Source organism: Branchiostoma floridae, chromosome 12 (genome assembly GCF_000003815.2).
Source record: "Branchiostoma floridae strain S238N-H82 chromosome 12, Bfl_VNyyK, whole genome shotgun sequence".
In the NCBI taxonomy this organism is placed as follows: domain Eukaryota; kingdom Metazoa; phylum Chordata; class Leptocardii; order Amphioxiformes; family Branchiostomatidae; genus Branchiostoma; species Branchiostoma floridae.
Genome location: NC_049990.1, coordinates 14,697,180 through 14,714,349, shown reverse-complemented (window position 1 = coordinate 14,714,349; position 17,170 = coordinate 14,697,180). Strand labels below are relative to the sequence as shown.

Here is a 17,170-nt window from a genome sequence, read left to right as displayed (position 1 = left end):
AGATCATCCCCGTGACCTGGCACTAGGAACGTCCTGGTTTCTGCAGATAAAGCGTGTAAGGTGTCAGACTTCGGCTTCTCTCGTGAGGGGGATGAGTACGAGAGAACTACTAAGGTGGAGTTTTCTTAATGAAACATAAATGGCCATGTTAATATATATATTATTTGTCATAATCTGTGGAAAGCAATCTAGTCAGGCATTTCAAAGCCAATAAAGATTGGTTGAGATCTTTCTGTATCTGTATCTGTATCTGTATCTATATAGCCGGTATAACCGCCCTTTGGCCCAACACACCAGCTTCCATTCATAACACAGGCATAAGGGTTGGACACTCACTGATACTACTCTGAAATGAACATTCTAAATCCTTTCTTCTTTCTCAACTTTGATAAGGTTTAAAACAGTTAAAGTTGCTTCCAATAATTATGTCGTACACTGTAATTGATGGATTGGTTATTACATGTGTGTTGTAATGATCTTAAACGAACCATCACATATTAAAGACCCGCCTGCCAGTGCGTTGGATGGCACCCGAATCGCTGTTCCACCGAAAGTACACCTCCAAGACTGACGTGTGGTCGTTCGGAGTGCTGCTTTGGGAGATCGTCACCCTCGGTAATTTTACCTTTAGAAACTTTTGCCATGCTTTTTGTTTCCTTTGTTAGCTACTAATGGTGGAAGATATATATCGTTTCACATGCTGGATAACGTTATTTCTCAACCTGGCAACTGTGAATATTGACGAAGGATCATTGAACGTAAGGAAATATATATAACAGAGTAGCTATGATTCACTGTTTTTCTTTTGATATATGTCTATAGAGTGAGTACTTGAGAAATGACTGCTTTTGTTATATATACTATATAACATTATGCTTCGATCACTTAGCGCGTATGTCACGAGTACTGAAGAATCTACTCAGTTGCATACCTCAACAAAGTTGAAGTGAACATATATTTAACCACAAAAGTCACAACTTGCTCATGATACGTCTGTGTATCAAAAACTTACACTTCCACCCCTAACTTGGTCTAAATCAGGTAGCTGATTTTCATAAGGGGAAGAACCAACAACTGCTCAGTATTCTCTCTCTCCTCTTGAACAACTCATCACTGTATCTAACACAATGGAAACCCAATGGAAAGCCTGACGTCAAATGGTCCATTACTATCACTCACAATGGATATGTAAAATGTAAATAAAACAGGATAAGGAAACCACCAGTGCTCCTAACTTTAATGGAAGTGTTGGATATAACGGTTCTGTGGATTGCACAGTTGCCATGGTTGCTAGAAGTGTATTGTAGTCCGGTTAGTCTCAACGTTGTCTTTTCTCCCAGGAGCCACGCCCTATCCAGGAATGTCCAAACATGACGTAATGGACAGTGTGCAGCAAGGCTACAGGATGAGGAAACCGCCGCACTGTGATAGCAGCCTGTAAGTCATTATACAATTATCCATCCCATTAAGTAGACAATAGATTGGTTTCTCTAATAATTATTAGTCATATATGCATTTGTCTCTGTTTTGCAACAAATACCGCGTGGAAGAATGTCGTGTTTTATTTTTGTAGGTTAACATGACATGGTACATGGAGTGAATTTAGTATGTGGGTTGCTTTGGAAAACTTCACCCCTGTGGTTGTACTTATGACATTCAGAGTAGGCCTTTGTTCACTATTCCAACCATTCAAATATCAAAAGTAAGGAAATTCGAAATATCTGATCATGCTTTGGTGTTTCTACACACATCCATATACTGTATAGAGAATATGCGAAGGGAAGTTATTTGTACTTGCTTGGAAATGTTGGCTTTCGACAACACTCCTAAAACTTGCCAACGATCACTCAAATTCGCGTACTGGTCCAGAAAAAACGGACGTGCTACTGCCCACCGAAAATGTCATTTGGTGCTCGCAAACTCATCGTCCGATCACTTTTCGCTCAATGTGAAGGGGTATTAATAATACGCCAAATGTTAAACATCAATGGATAAGGTATTTGAGGTCGTAAAACAGTTTGTTATATCTTTAGCTACAGCCTCATGCTGAGTTGCTGGAATGATCATCCTGACCAGAGGCCTGAGTTCCAGAACATCGAGGAGACTCTGCGAACACTGATGCAAAGGGAACAGGTACGTGGTTCTCTGTTAGTCATACAGTCTACTCGATTGCTGCAAAATACGACTGCCTTGTGGGTTATATTCCAGATCCCTGTGCATGGTAGCAAAAATATGGAGAACTGATCAGTCTTTAATTAGTAACACAGGGACGTGTTGTTTTCAGATTATTTCTTCATTGCATCTTTTGCATGATGGAAGTCATTGTGTATAAGGAGTAACATGGTCCTTTTTATGGGTTAACTTTGAACAGCAACTACAGTAGACTAGGATATGGATGGTTTAAGCGTGGCAAGTCGTTTGGTGTAACTGTTAGCTTAAGTCATGCATTTGGGCAGTGTTGAAACAAAATGGGACATCAGTTTCCCATCACAATTAGTAATTTCATCAAGATTGCCTACGTTTTTTTACACGCCTAAATGCCTCGTACTTAACTCAGATACTCTGCTATCTCTCACAGGACTACATCAATCTGTCCCGCCTGGATGAGGATAAATACACAAGCCTCCGGACTGTTACAGACGAGAAGTACTAGCTTCACTTCGAGATCGCATTGTTAGTGCTGTCAGCTTGGTATTCTCACTGTGTATAACGGCAACATTGTAACTTAAGATTAAGAAAGGCCATGTTGATTTGATTATTTGGATGACATCCGTGCCAGCATCATATCAATTTTCGGCCGTTTATCCCCTAAAAAAAGAAGAAGTTTTAAACCATGCTGTGCTGTAAGTAGGGTGCCAAGTCAAAGACGCCAAGTCAATTCCAAAATAAAAGAATAAGAACACAAAAAAGGTACTGTTCTGTAAAACAAAGGCTGTGTGTTGAGTTGTTTGTTTAGCCCTCCTGGCCACTTATATTTTCAAGTTATCCTTTTTATGGCAAAACTTTTTTTATTCGCTCGCTCGCATCAGTTTTGGGGATCCCAGAGGATTTCATCCATATAATTAAATCAACATAGCCCAAGATAGAAGACAAATACACACTATACAACAAAATAAGAGATTTCATTTTCAATTGTGTACAAGATAATTTCCCAACTTTTCGCTAGCTAAAATTGCACTTCTTACGCATTTAGATATAGACTCTATATTTTATCTCCCTCTGTCCCTACATTTATAGCTGTCATCAGAAGCGAGAATAGGTTGAACTTGTACATACATGTACTAGTATACATCAGACTTTGTATATGTAGTAATATACCACATACGAATATCGCTAACTGCACCATAGTTATCACCTTGACCTGCACTTAGCTCGTATAAACGTGCAATAAAGTTTTTTGTTCATCCATTCATTCATTCGGTCATTCATATCTAATTTTCCTGTGCTATAATTCATGTGTATTGTTATCTTGGATTGCTGACTGGTACAGATTTTGAAAAACATCATCACTTTTAGACACGTAAATTCTGTAAATATCAACAATAACGATTGTACCATTAAATACAAAATAAATTCGGGGACACATTCTTGACGTTGTCATAGGTCCTTCCCAACCTGTAGGTTACCTAAAATACACGCGTACCCGTAACAGTACTTCTATACGGAATTTCATTCTTGTGATGTGTGTAAGTTAGTTAAAGGCATGTATCCATCCAGGCATAGGTTACGTAAATGAGAAAGTCATTTGCAATATTGAATTATATCGTGGAGGTATAAGGTCTCCGTACTCTTGTCTACGTTATGTTATTGTTGATGCGGTTCACGACTGATATTGTTGCTACTACTATTCACACTGCACTACAATTGGATCAATCAGCAATGACGCAATCCCTATACTATATAAGGAGTGAAGTGACATATAACATGACTGTGTAGTCTTTGGAAACATCCGCACCGCCGAGAAGTGTGGTTTAGGTCGGTCCCAGAGTTAGAACAGGGGGTATAATACTAATAATAGAGAGTGGGGGGGATCTTCTTGGGAATGGAAGTAAGTTTATTTTTGTTCCCCCCCTCCCCCCGGTCAGCTTTTATTTATGAAGCTGATTTTCAGGGATTTGGCCTTACCACGCGACTCCGGCAATTTCCCCATAACTCTTTAAGGATGATCCAATGATTGCGCAGTGTGAATAGTATTCTATTTTAAGTTAGACCCAGGACTACTTCGCGATGAGGTCAAAATGATTTCATGTGTGTATATTTCCCGGTCAAACAAAGAGAGTGAAAGTGAAAGACATCCAATGATGGCCTTGATTACTCATGACAAGGAAGTCTTCCTTGTTGATACACCAACAGCCTTCCAAGATGCGGTCAGGACCTTCCTCTGCAAACATTATCATCTCCGCTCTGTTTCTTGGATTACAAGTTGCTTACAACATTAACATATTTCTATTTCTCACGTCGAATTTTCGGTCGCACTTCCGTCGACCTTTGTCAGTAGTGGTGATTCAATCACTCTAAGCACGTGACCTAGGAACACGTGACTCGAATAAAGAATTGTAGTTGCTTGGAAATCTTTCTATAGATTTGTTTCTCCGGGGGCCATGGTATCCTTTGTTCTCAAAGTGAAGAAAAAAGTATGTATTGCTGAAGTATCTATCGTCATCCTTGGATAAGTTATCATACAGAGAACTATCGGTTTATTTTAGGGCACAACTGTTGGCAAGGTTAGTATAGACTGACGCCCCTACGTATTACTCTCCAAGCAGAGGTTAGGCTCCGGCTGTTTTTTTAACGTTTTTTTAGTCGTTTTTATCGGGCTTTCATTTTTTTTTATATCTTGCTGTGTCAAAACCTAGGCCGGACACAACAACAAAAAATGACAAAACAGAAAGCCCGATAAAAACGACTAAAAAAAAAAACTTAAAAAACAGCCGGAGCCTAACCTCTGTTTGGAGAGTACCTACGTATACCTCTTGTCTTAGTTTTAGTTAAACACAAACCTGAAAACCGTTTGGAAAAGGTTTATAGTAAAGGTTAGGAAGTAACGTTGATATGGCTTCGGTTCACTATGCGTATGCTTCTTGCCTGCTAGTTCACCTTTATCCAGGGTATGTACGGATATCAAGTCCACGGACAGTGCAATGTTTTGAAAATAACGGCAATATTGCAAGTTGAAACCTTTCTCCGTTGACTTGATGTCCCTAATTAACGTTTTTATAAACAACGGATATAGGTTACCCCACGGATAAAGGTGAATTAGCATTAACTTAAATTATGGACTTTTTTATTCACTCTACGCAATGAATAGTTTATAAAAAACGAAACGGTAATGCGATTGAGTAATAATCTCTGCGTCTGTTACAGGCACAGCTGGATTTACAAATAGTGGAATAACATAAATACAGCCACAACATTTAAAACAACCCTAATCGTATTAAAGTTATCTAAAATCTATACAATACAATACAATCAGGCTTGTGTCGTTGTAGTCACCCCTTCTATCTAATTTTTCTAGACGAATGACAAGCAATGCAAAAAAAATCAGTTGTCATTCAATTTTTTTAAAGATACATAATGTAGGATGTGGGCCACACAATTGAAAATATTCTCCAGAACAAAAGTTTCATAAGAGTGACCTATACAACCAACAACGTTTTTAGCATATTTGCATCACAAACTCCTATCCCTGGTGTTTGCAAACTCTGTAAAAACAATCTGAAGGGTTTGCTGAGTGAGAAACACCATTTCAAACTACATCTTTCAGTTTGTAAATAACAACATGCTGGTCAAACGGTAGGATTGTACTTGTCATTATAATACATGGTGAGCCTTTAAAAAGTAACACAATACACCACTATCTACACAGAGATCCCTACCATGTCTCATGTATCTATTTAAGGTCACTTGACGAAAGTTCAATAGTACACTAACTTCGAATCTGTTGTCTGGTACAATATTTAGTACAGTACATAAACTTTAACAAGTGTATCTGTATGAGGAACATTTCAAATATTTACAAAGTTCCCTTACATCATCAAGTCAGGGACAGTACAGGAGAAGTGTATGAGCATTTTACCTTACATGAATCGTACAGCGCGTATCTCACTGAGGCTGCGGTACGTTTGCGACCTGACTGCGGCACGTTTGCGAACTCGTTGCGGCCGAGCGATTTGAAGAATTCAACGATAATAACTCATTTCTTTTACGTTTTACGTGTTTCATTGTCATTTTAATCATACCTACGTACGGTTTGCATGATATTCCGATTATAATATCAAAGGTGACACAACTTTAAAGTCCATCTGTGTTGGTAGAAGTCATTCTTCCTGCAATCTATGATCCACTGCTCACTGAGTCACGTGCTCTATCTGCATAACGTGACGTCACGGCAGCAGTAGATTGTTCATTCCTTGACAAAGACTGGTGCTGTTCAGTCGAAAATTTGGGTGAGTCCAATTCAAAGTTAGTGTTGGACATTACAGTTAAAATAGTTCAAGAAGGGTGACTCAAGTCCAATTTACGACGTAGTGACGCCGCCAATGCGCGTGCCTCAGCCCAGTGAGATACTACCCGCTGTATGGTATGACAATTACTTAAACCAGTTTTCCCATTGGACGGTAATCTATGCAATGGTCTCTTTCCTCGCAGTGAATTTGATGCCGCTAAACATCCTCCCTATCGACTCGAAGCAGGGGTCAACGAAGGTCGACAGGAACAGGGCCCAGATCTTGCCGTAGCAGTGCAGATTGATGACGTAACCCTTCACGCAGGGCACCACGCACCATATTTGGACACAGGCCAGACAGCCGAAGTAGAGGCCCCAGAAGAAAGCGAGGGGTACGGCACAGCAGAAGGACAGGATACGGTAGCACCAGGACTTGGTCCCCTTGTATGTGCGCTTGGACACGTCCCACACCTGATCGTAGCTGTAGGCGCTCTCGGGCTCCGCTATGATCTCATCAAAAGTCACCTGAAATTAATACAAAATATACAGTAAATTCATAACATTAACATGTGATTAATATGTGAAAAAAACACAGATATATCTTATTTCGTGATGCAATATTGAATGAATTTCATGTTCCTTGAACTTAGACAAACTTTTTATTGTACGTACGTGTAAGTCATATCTGTTCTAGGACCTATATTTTCACCCTCACAAAAAAGCGAGAAGTCAATTTCATTTAGCAGAATATAGTTCTTGTGTTTATAGGTTGACATTGCATATATCAGTCAACTATCCAGTTTTATACTTTCAAGAAGATGACATTTCTTTTATTCATATATATGTAGGTCTTCAACGATTCATTGTATTCTCTGGACAGGGTCACAGATCCGGACACACACACACACACATGAGCCAGTTCCCGTAGTACATTCTGTATCATATCAATCCTATTAACACGATGAATAACTTGGGACTGGCACGGAGCCAAAGCTGTGTTATCAAAGCCCCTCCAGCTGTGACATTGACCTTGACCGAATTGAAACATCCTTGCCCAGCCTTCTTGCTGATTACGTATCCATATTTCATGTTGTCGGAAGGGAAACAATCAGTACTTAGTTTCTCTGAGTATACTTGACTATGCCTGTTTATTCCTACCATGTTGTCCTGTTCAGTTGTTTTGTTTTGTTTTGAGCCAAGTCTTCATTGTATCATCATTGTCATTATCTATTGGCTTGACTATACACTAAAACTTAGTGAAACATCTAGTTGTTGTAAAAGACTAGAAAAAGGCTGGTTAAATTTAAGACCAAAAAGACTGCTTCTTGTTCAACATTGAAAAAGTTTCTTTGCGTTCATTCAAACGTGCGGACTGCAATATTCCATTTTAATGCAAGGTGGCGCTCTTGTCTATAGGTAGTTGAGAGCAGGGTATTTTCTGGAAAATATGTTGAAAGCATTTTGTAAATGTGAAAAAAACGTTGGCGTTGGCATGATTATATCAGTTTTATTGAAGTTTATTTGTGAACTTGACAAGCTGTGGACGTAAAACGGTAGGGGGGCGTATGTGGATCATAAGGAGTTTGTTAGGGGTGCAGTTTGCACATTTTTTTCTTCAGTCTCTTTGTTCTTCGTTCGACTCTCATATGCAAGTCGAAAAATTAAAGTTTGTACTTTGCACTACCATCCATATTGAAAATGATTGAGTAAAGAATAAGATTCAAGTTAAATTGGACCTATAGGATGTGAACATGGTCCGGCAATACTTTATATGATTTTCCACGCACTGCGCGTTGTTACCATGTATAAATAAATGCAGATTGACATACTGCGTGAAAGTTAGAGTGAATTAAAAAAAAATCAAAATTCCTAGGACCTAGGATGCGAATATGGTCCGTCAATACTGTATGTAAATTCCCATCCATTGCACGTTGTTGTATTTATAAACGCAGAGCGACCTACTGCGTAAAATTTACAGAGTAATAAAAGTATTCAAGAAAAATTCCTAGGACCTAGGATGTGAATATAGTCCTACAATACTGATGTGATTTTCCATGCATTGCACGTTGATGCCATGTATAAACACATACAGACTGACCTACTGCGTAAAATTTACAAAGCGATACAAAGACTTCAAGAAAAAGTTCCAGTGACCTAGGATGCGAATATGGTCCGTCAATACTGTATGTAATTTCCCATGCATTGCAGGTTGTTGCCATGTATATGTACACAGAGTGACCTAATGCGTAAAATTCACAGTGATAAAAAGAATTCAAGAAAAATTCCTAGGACCTAGGATGCGAAGATAGTCCACCAATACTTATGTGATTTCCCACACATTGCACGTTGTTGCCATGTTTAAACACCAAGTGACCTAATCCGTAAAATTCACAGTGATAAAGATTCAAGCAAAATTCCTAAGGACTAGGGTGCGAATATGGTCCGTCAATACTGTATGTAATTTCCCACACATTGCACGTTGTTGCCATGTATAAATACAGACTAACCTACTGCGTGATTTAAACGCAGCAGCTGTGAGGTCAACTGTTACATGAGATCTCCGTCCGCCGGCTGGTCCCACTCGTTTATTTAACAAGCTTGCCCCAAAACTGACCACTCCCAAATATAAAGCTGTCTGTGATACCGTTTATGGAATCAACCCTAAAGATGGTATCTCACTGTACTTGGGGCACCGGTGTGGCACTGCGGGGTTCGTTCACTGTGGCACTCTTGTGTTATTTTCGACGACTTTTTACAATAATATATAGATGATGCGTAATACTGAAAAGCATGACTTCGGTCGTATTTGTTGATTGATCGTATTTTTCATCTGAAAATCTAACCCATCGCATTTTTGTAAGTACAATAAAGACTGCCACACGACATATTTTTCCCCATTTTAGAATATTTTTTCTTCTCATCAAATTCAGGGTAAAAATAGCGCGCTGATGTCATCCATAGAATTTACTTGCAGTGGCCTTATGTCGCCACACTCTCACTATAAATATTAGACATATATCAATCATATTTCTATGTCAGTATTAAACCTGAACTATCGGGCCATTCTCACTTACTAAGGAAATCATGTTTTTTTTTCGTTGAATCTATATATTGCTACTCCTCTGCACGGAATCGGAACATATACGGACAACTCTCCAAATTGTTTACAGAACAGTCAAGCGCGCCGAAGGTCAAGTTTGCAAACAAATCAATGGGTCCCATCTGGCGTAGACATTCTGCCTGTAGCTAGATAAGAGGAACCTGTGGTTCAGACGAGCTGTTCAAACATGTTGGGATCCCATGCCTTGTTTTTGTCGCCTGTGATGCATGGCTATATTTGCCGTGCGTTATGTGGTGCGAATTGTACAGACGCATGTTTTGACGACAGCTGTTGTTAACGACTCTGCCATGTCAGTAAACAGTGGAACACAGCGACATAGCAGCCAAAGACGGGTGTCGGACTCTTCGGGCCTTTACCAACTCGGCCCATGGGTAATAAGACCAACTTGGCCAAACTAATTCGTTACTCTCCAAGCAGAGGTTTGGCGTATATAACCTTGGTTTTATGTGGTTTTCGCGCCTTCTACTTTGTCCCCTTTTCTTCATAACCGCCGTCCAAATTGAATAGATTCGCCCCACCCAGGGGCGGTGTCGGCAGAGGTTTGGCCGAAGGACACGAAGAAAAGGGAATAAAATAGAAAGCCCGACAAAAAACGCATAAGACACGTCAAAAACAGCCGGAGCGAAACCTCTGCTCGGAGAGTACCTTACCCTGACTATGGTCAGCTAGAAACTCCTTGCTCTAGCCTTTAGAACTCTAACCCTAACCCTGGCCGAGATGACCGAGCTGTTTGGCGGAGTTGACCAGGGTGTCGGACCGAGTTAACCAGGCGTTCACTGCGCCGAGGGAGTTAGTAAGGACCAAATCGTCCTGATCATAGCAAGGACCGTAACCTGTCCTTGAACTGCAATAGGATGAAATGAATACAGACTCAATGCGAAAGAGAATAATGGTTTATCTACGGTTGAACTATCTTGGTTGGTGTCCATTTGTCCATTTAACTTCTCTTATACATTTACCCATCCCACTAGACGGCGATCGCGCTGTGTCTTAGTTCGGAATTGTGTAACCTTTGATTTCATAATTCGAATATCATTCAAAATGTTTAGATATGACTGAAAAGGCAACAAAATACAAAGCGTAAATAATGATTATATTATATATGATTTTATGGAATTTCTATGGAATTCGTTGAGCGAGCTGTAAAATTTTAGGTCGCAAGGAGGTCTTTTTTCTTTGATCATATTTATTGCGGAAAATGAGGGCACTTAACGACACAAGGACATCATCTTCTTAACGACAAATAAGTTATAAAAAGAGCTGTAGCTGTGGAACTGTTGTGCTTTTAAGGTCAGACTGTATATGGGGTTCGAGTAGTTGTCATCGGGAAGTTGGAGCTCTGCTTCTTGTACTTTGCGAGTGACGCTAAAAGGGTCAATTGTGTTAAATAACACACATAGCCGTGACTCGATGGAAGACACTTCTAAGCATATTGGAGACTACACTTGCTCTTGGAGCACGCAGAAGAGTGCATGGTATTTTTTGTACCACCAAAATATCAAAACTTAAAAAGGAGAGACATGATTTGTGTTTATTGCTATGCATTTTTTCCTTTTCCTAAAACAGCCTGGCCGGGCCCAGGTTTGCAAATATGACCTTAGCATAAGGAATTTGGGACGCGAGTTTCATTTCAGTCTGTATTAGAGTGAAATCAAGCCATGGTTCTTCCTTCCACTTTTTCCTACGTTGCCTACTGTATGTGATTAAGTTGTTTTACAGTTTTCAGCGCTAACATGCTAACGCGCGGACTTCCCGGAATTCGCTGGCACGGGAGATGACAGGAGTATCAAACTTTACATGGCAAATAAATCCAGAAATCTGGCAGGAGACCAAGTCAACAGCAGCTGGCGAATACACACACAGTCAAGGACAGACACAGTCTGAGATAAAATTGCCAGAGACGTGACATATACGTAGCCTGGGTACCATCCGGATAGTAGTTCGCTCCGACGTTTATTTTCCACTATATACAGCATGTACAGACTGTAGTTTCTGTGCTATTCCGTCTGGAGACTTGGACATCTCTACCGCAAGGAACATTCAATTCTCGTCCAAATTTTGGACAAGGGTGCTGATTGGTTCCATCCGGGTAGTATTTCGCTCTTAACTTATGGTCGCTTCTGCTATACAAGAAATCGTGGTTAAATGATCACTGTTTCGAACAGACGTTGAAACGCTAGACGGCTAGCAGAAGTGAACATGGGAGCAAACTAAACGTACATATACTACCCGGATGGTACCAAGGCTAACATATACTTTCATCATTCTAAACACATTTCTTAATGCCGTCGCGTCGCGTAATGTAGGGTGTTCGGCTCAAACCTTTGAGGTCCTGGGTTCTAGTTCCATGATATGTTGTGCCATTGGGAAAGGCACTTAACACGAATATCCTCACTTCAAGCAGGTGGAAATGAGTGCCTATCTTCGGTTAGGGCCGTCCCTCGGATAGGACGTTAAATGGAGGTCCCGTGTTTGAGTAGGGGTTATATTCTCGGTGTGAGTGGATCAAATTATATCAGTCCGAATATGCAGCTTCTAATATTCAGTACAAACCTAGTGTGGTACGCAATGAAACAGTTTACCGGTATACAATACAGACAAACTTCGGACTGTCTACTGAAGTCAAACAGTTTTTCTAAAGATAAAAAAAATAGTGACTATTCGTGATTTAATTTTCATATTTTTGTACAAGATTTTCAAGTTTCAATCATGATTTTGATAAACTACAATCGTTTTCCTCGTGTAGAATATGAGTGCAGCCGGCTCAACAACAGAAATGCGCTTCACTCTGTTTACATGGTTATGTTATCTTTCAGCTCTCGCACAAGTGTTCAGTACGTAAGCTCAGTATTTACGTTACATTGTCAACATACACGTACCGACAAAGATACCGCATGCCACCAATGTTTAAATTTTACATAATAGTAATTTAAACATTCAAAACTATATATCTATTCGACACGTTTTTTTATCTCTATTTCCTCAAAATTAAAAGATCCGCAATTAACCTACTAATTACAATTAGGTGTTTGAAATTGAGGGCATCCGACATCCTGGTTAAAATAGCTCAGAGTTTGAAGAGTTCAAGTGGCACTTCAACTTTTTCTGTTGATTTGGCGGCTTGTATTTTCCATACATGATTATATTTGGCCGTCACCGAAGGCCCTTGTTTGAATGGATATGGAGCGACTGATCGACCCCCGACACCAGGGGTATTAATAGAAACACCAAATACTTCCCCTCCAGGGCTCGAAATCCTTTTTTCTGCAGACCTGCACTGGTGTAGGTAATATTGAAAATAACCTGCACCAGACAAATTTTACCTGCACTACTCTGAAATTAGGAGGTATGTATTGTACTAAAATTGTTCAGGAACCATTGCTATTTTTCTTTTACACTTTATAGGTGGTAACAGTCAATGCAGCTAATAACAATCCACAGACACCTACATTATAGGACATTTATGTACATGTATAAAACCCAGCACATGAACCAGTGCAGGTTAGGTGCAAGTAGACACCAGAAATACCTGCACAGCTCCAATCTTACCTGCACTAACCTGCAGCTGGTATTTTGAGCCCTGCCCTCAGTCTGATTGAATCGTTGGCAATAGACTGCCGCGATATATGATATAAGGAAAAGCAATTTCAACTGAGTGCTTTCCTTCTTATCACACATACAAAACGACGCCAAGATACAACACTTGAGTTAAGCAAGCAGGGAACGTCGGAAATTGTTTGGTCACTGAATTGTTTTAAAAATAACTTCCCCGGAAGCTACGGTATATACAAAACATTCAACTGCACTCCTCTGACACATATACATTGCATGATAGTCACAAATTTGTCGTCCGATATGAATATTTTCCCCTTCCTGTTGAGATCATTTTAGAACAGTATTGTGTCTACCATTATCAGATTTTATTCACTATCTATAATAATCTATAAGCAAGGAAGTGTAGGTTATTTTTATCACAATATGTCCGCTAGCATGTACATTACGCAACACATGCTGTCTAACTTTGACACATATCTGGTAGTCGAAAAATTGTCGAACAACTTTAATTCAGATATTTTCATCTTCTTGTTAAGAGCAATTAAAACAGTATTTTGACTGTCATTTATTAAATAATATCTGTCATCTATTAGTGTCTATAAGCAAGGAAGTGGAGGTTTATTTTTGTCCCAGTATGTCCTTTAGCATGTACAACACAAAACATACACATGTTTTTCTACTTTGACACACAATAGATAGTTGCAACGATTTTATACATTCCTTTTGACAGTCTTTTACAACATTATTGTGTCCGTCTATCGTCTATAAGCGTCTACAAACAAGGAAATGCTAGTTTATTTTTGTCTCAGTATGTCCGTTAGCATGTACAACAAAACATATACATGCTACTCTACTTTAACACACAACAGATAGTTGCAACTATTCTATACATTCCTTTTGACAGTCTTTTACAACATTATTATGTCTGCTTATAATCTATAAGTGTCTACAAGCAAGGAAATGTTAGTTTATTTTTTCCCCAGTATGCCGTTAGCATGTACAACAAAACATATACATGCTACTCTACTTTAACACAAATCTAACACAACGATTTTGTACCCTTCTACTGACAGCATTTTGCAACATTATTGTGTCTGGCCATCTAAAATTGTCTACAAGAAAGGACATGCTAGTTTATTTCTGTCCCAGTATGTCCGTAAGCATCTACAACACAACACCAACCGTGCCAGTGACCTACCTTCACATGATCGTTGATTCCCTTTGGATCCCGTGGACTTGGAGGTTCTGGATAGTCCATGTGCATTCTAGTTTCATTACCATGAGACGAGCTCGGAGAAGGGGTTTTGTGGTGCTCCCCAGTAGAAGACTCGAACCTAAACTCTGATGGTTCCGTCCCCCTCATTTCAGACATCATCGGGTAGTGGACTGTGTTGGGCGGGGCGCTGCTGTTGGGCGGCGGGTAGCTCAGTACGGGATATCGGTTTTCCCCCAGCGTTTCCTCACCGAAATGTGGCGTGCGATATGCCGAAAATGCCGGGCGGAATTTTCTTTTAGTGAGAGCGGTGGGGGAATGTAGTATGGCCGATCTCGCCAACGAGATTAACAGAGCTGATGTGGGTTGGTTGCAGTCTCTGGTGTAAGTCAGTGTCGGGCGGCGATGTTGTTGACAGAGACAACCAGCATTCAGAACATGCCAGTGTTCGACATGTCTGTTAATGTAAACAGATGCAGTTCTGTGTGGATAGGTGGGGCGCTGTTGGTTACTTTACCGTACATAAAAAGATCTCGATTTATTCATCTATCATTCACTTCTGTATTCTTTCTAGCAAACATAAGCTTCCCCAGCGGTATAGGCAATGCTTTTAGGGAGTCCCTGGGCACAAAAAGTTAACCAACAACACAATATATACATATTATATAACATTATGTATACATTTGCATGCCATTATAAACACGGTGAGCTTGGGGCACAAAAAAAGTCGTAATATTTTCTATGGGAAAAACAACTTTGCACGCCTCTATTTTAAGTTGGCGATGTGAGACTATTTTCCCACGTTTTGTACCATTAGGCCACAGTACAGCCACAGCAAGTAAATTCTATGGATGACATCCTCCTCAGACTCCAAATTTAATGACGGCTAAACAAAACAAGATGGGAAAGAAACAAGAAATCTAGAATTCAAAATAGACACCATAAACGTTGTTACAGTAATTGAAGGAACAAAACATGGTATCACAGCCAACGCGTCTTTTATTTTTTTCGAGGTTTTGTTTTCAAAATTAGGCGAAAATTAATGAGCGTGCTATGATGTCATCCATAAACTTTACTTGCTGTGGCCTTAAATGTATTTGAAGCCCATAACGTGGTGGCATATCGCTGTTACATTGCCCTCAATCTGCTTGTTTTTATCGAAGAGAGAAGCCAAGATAACAACTTGATATGAATGTGATAGGATGAGCGGACATCCTGTGTAATTGTATGTGAGGTACCCCTGCATCCAGAATGGTTTGGTCCGTATGACATCACGTGCCCTTATTATTCGCTGTGGAAGTTGGCTTTTTCTTTGTATCCAACTAAAAACTAAAAGCATACTAGCAACCGCCTCCCCACAGGTTCCTGTTTCTTCCTTCCAAGCAGCGAACCAGACAATTAGAAATATAATGTACGGATAGTAAATTTGCTCGACATTGTTTTAAGTACAATTATATTGCACTAAGCTTTAAAAAGTGCTACCATAAAGCCGCTTACTTACAAAGCTCTCTCCAGAAGCTTTGTGAGTGCGTCAGCATACAATAATTCGTAAGTCATTTAGATTCCATATTACCTTGGAGCAATGACATGGAAGATCAAAGCCTCTCTGCTGTTTTTCCTTTCTCATAAGACCATTATCATGGTAGCAGCGCCTGGTGTAGGAGCGGCACTTAGGCATAAGCTGGTTTTGCAAGCCCAAACGATTTTATCTGTGGTTCTGACTACGTTTTATAGTGTCAAAAACATTGGGGATACTTCATGATCAGGAAAGAAATTTTGCAGATGCGGGTTTGAAGAAGGAAAAGGTGCTGTATGAATAAAAATAATCTAGAGTTACCTTCGCTATTATAAAGTGATGTTGGCCTTTTGCATGAGTGTCGTTTCATAAATGTTCTTCACTGATAAATAAGGTCCTAATTTGCATTAATCATATCAATTCACTATCTTTTCTACAGAAATAGCACAAGTAATAAAAGCCATATAATAGCACAGAAGTCTGTATGATATACACATAAAGTTTGTAAAAGTTGGTCCTGGTTTACATTAGGTCTAATTATGAGCACACACACACATGAACACATACATCTGTACACAAACACACATGAACACAAACACACACATATGAACACATACACAAACACAAACACACACACACACACACAAGCTCACACATGTACACACACACACACACAATTCGCAATACCAAGAAACGAAGACAATTCAACTTCAGATCATTCTTACCGTTTGATACTAGCAGAAAAGTTAAGATGGACGGGAAATGCATGATGCCTGGAACCTTCTGGTGTAAGTTCATGAATACCTTTATTCCTATTGTTATTGTGCATAGTCAGGTTAAATTGCTGCAAAACGGAAAGTTCTGAAAAGAGTCCATATTAGCCTAGAGGGATATGATTTCATTTCATTGGCAACCAAAGTCTAAAGACGTCGCAACGTTAAAACAATAATGACTTCTATACCTCTAACATTAAGAGCTATCTTGCCATCACACACTGCTGGTTAATGTAAACTTGTATATTTGCATATTATTTAAGATTGGCTGAAATGCTTCCGATTTAACACAATTCAGTATGACTCAAACTCGCATGTCTGCAAGTTGTTTTGATTTAAGTTTGAAATAAATTGGTATATCGCAACCAGTCACCGTGTACATTCAAACGAGGTTTTCTACGAGCATATTCAATATTTCATGTGATTCAATATCTAATGTTTAGAACTATCCTTAAGTATCTGCAGATACCCTGTATGCTGTGCCGGATATCTACAACACCCGACACAGCACACAGCGGGACTCCAACTGAATAAAGCAATCTTACCC

The 17,170-nt window shown here is 39.6% G+C and overlaps 3 protein-coding genes across 3 annotated transcripts in view; 2 read left to right on the top strand and 1 right to left on the bottom strand.

Moving 5' to 3' along the window:
- The window catches only part of LOC118427485 (hemicentin-2-like), a 31,633-nt gene extending 28,225 nt beyond the window's left edge, over positions 1–3,408 (top strand). Inside the window, exons 19-23 of the mRNA XM_035837309.1 lie at positions 3–114; positions 504–615; positions 1,341–1,437; positions 2,034–2,133; positions 2,579–3,408. Coding sequence (XP_035693202.1) covers positions 3–26 — 24 coding nt within the window. The 3' untranslated portion in view covers positions 27–114; positions 504–615; positions 1,341–1,437; positions 2,034–2,133; positions 2,579–3,408. The remainder of the gene's footprint in view (positions 1–2; positions 115–503; positions 616–1,340; positions 1,438–2,033; positions 2,134–2,578) is intronic.
- Positions 525–2,653, top strand: LOC118427032 (tyrosine-protein kinase receptor Tie-1-like). Its single transcript, XM_035836670.1, has 4 exons — positions 525–615; positions 1,341–1,437; positions 2,034–2,133; positions 2,579–2,653. The coding sequence occupies exons 1-4, from the start codon at positions 525–527 to the stop codon at positions 2,651–2,653; spliced, it is 363 nt and encodes a 120-aa protein (XP_035692563.1).
- Positions 3,409–5,335: 1,927 nt separating the features above from the next.
- Positions 5,336–14,764, bottom strand: LOC118427789 (caveolin-3-like). Its single transcript, XM_035837720.1, has 2 exons — positions 14,320–14,764; positions 5,336–6,970 (listed from the first exon to the last, which is right to left on the bottom strand). The coding sequence occupies exons 1-2, from the start codon at positions 14,494–14,496 to the stop codon at positions 6,623–6,625; spliced, it is 525 nt and encodes a 174-aa protein (XP_035693613.1). The 5' UTR covers positions 14,497–14,764; the 3' UTR covers positions 5,336–6,622.
- Between the last annotated feature and the right edge of the window lie 2,406 nt (positions 14,765–17,170).

Bases quoted from the DNA above. Each gene is read 5' to 3' on its own strand.
- LOC118427032 (XM_035836670.1), top strand. From the start codon at position 525: ATGGCACCCGAATCGCTGTTCCACCGAAAGTACACCTCCAAGACTGAC. The intron at 616-1,340 runs GTAATTTTACCT...CTTTTCTCCCAG, and splicing joins TTGGGAGATCGTCACCCTCG to GAGCCACGCCCTATCCAGGA. The intron at 2,134-2,578 runs GTACGTGGTTCT...TATCTCTCACAG, and splicing joins CACTGATGCAAAGGGAACAG to GACTACATCAATCTGTCCCG.
- LOC118427789 (XM_035837720.1), bottom strand. From the start codon at position 14,496: ATGATGTCTGAAATGAGGGGGACGGAACCATCAGAGTTTAGGTTCGAG. The intron at 6,971-14,319 runs GTAGGTCACTGG...TATTAATTTCAG, and splicing joins GAATCAACGATCATGTGAAG to GTGACTTTTGATGAGATCAT.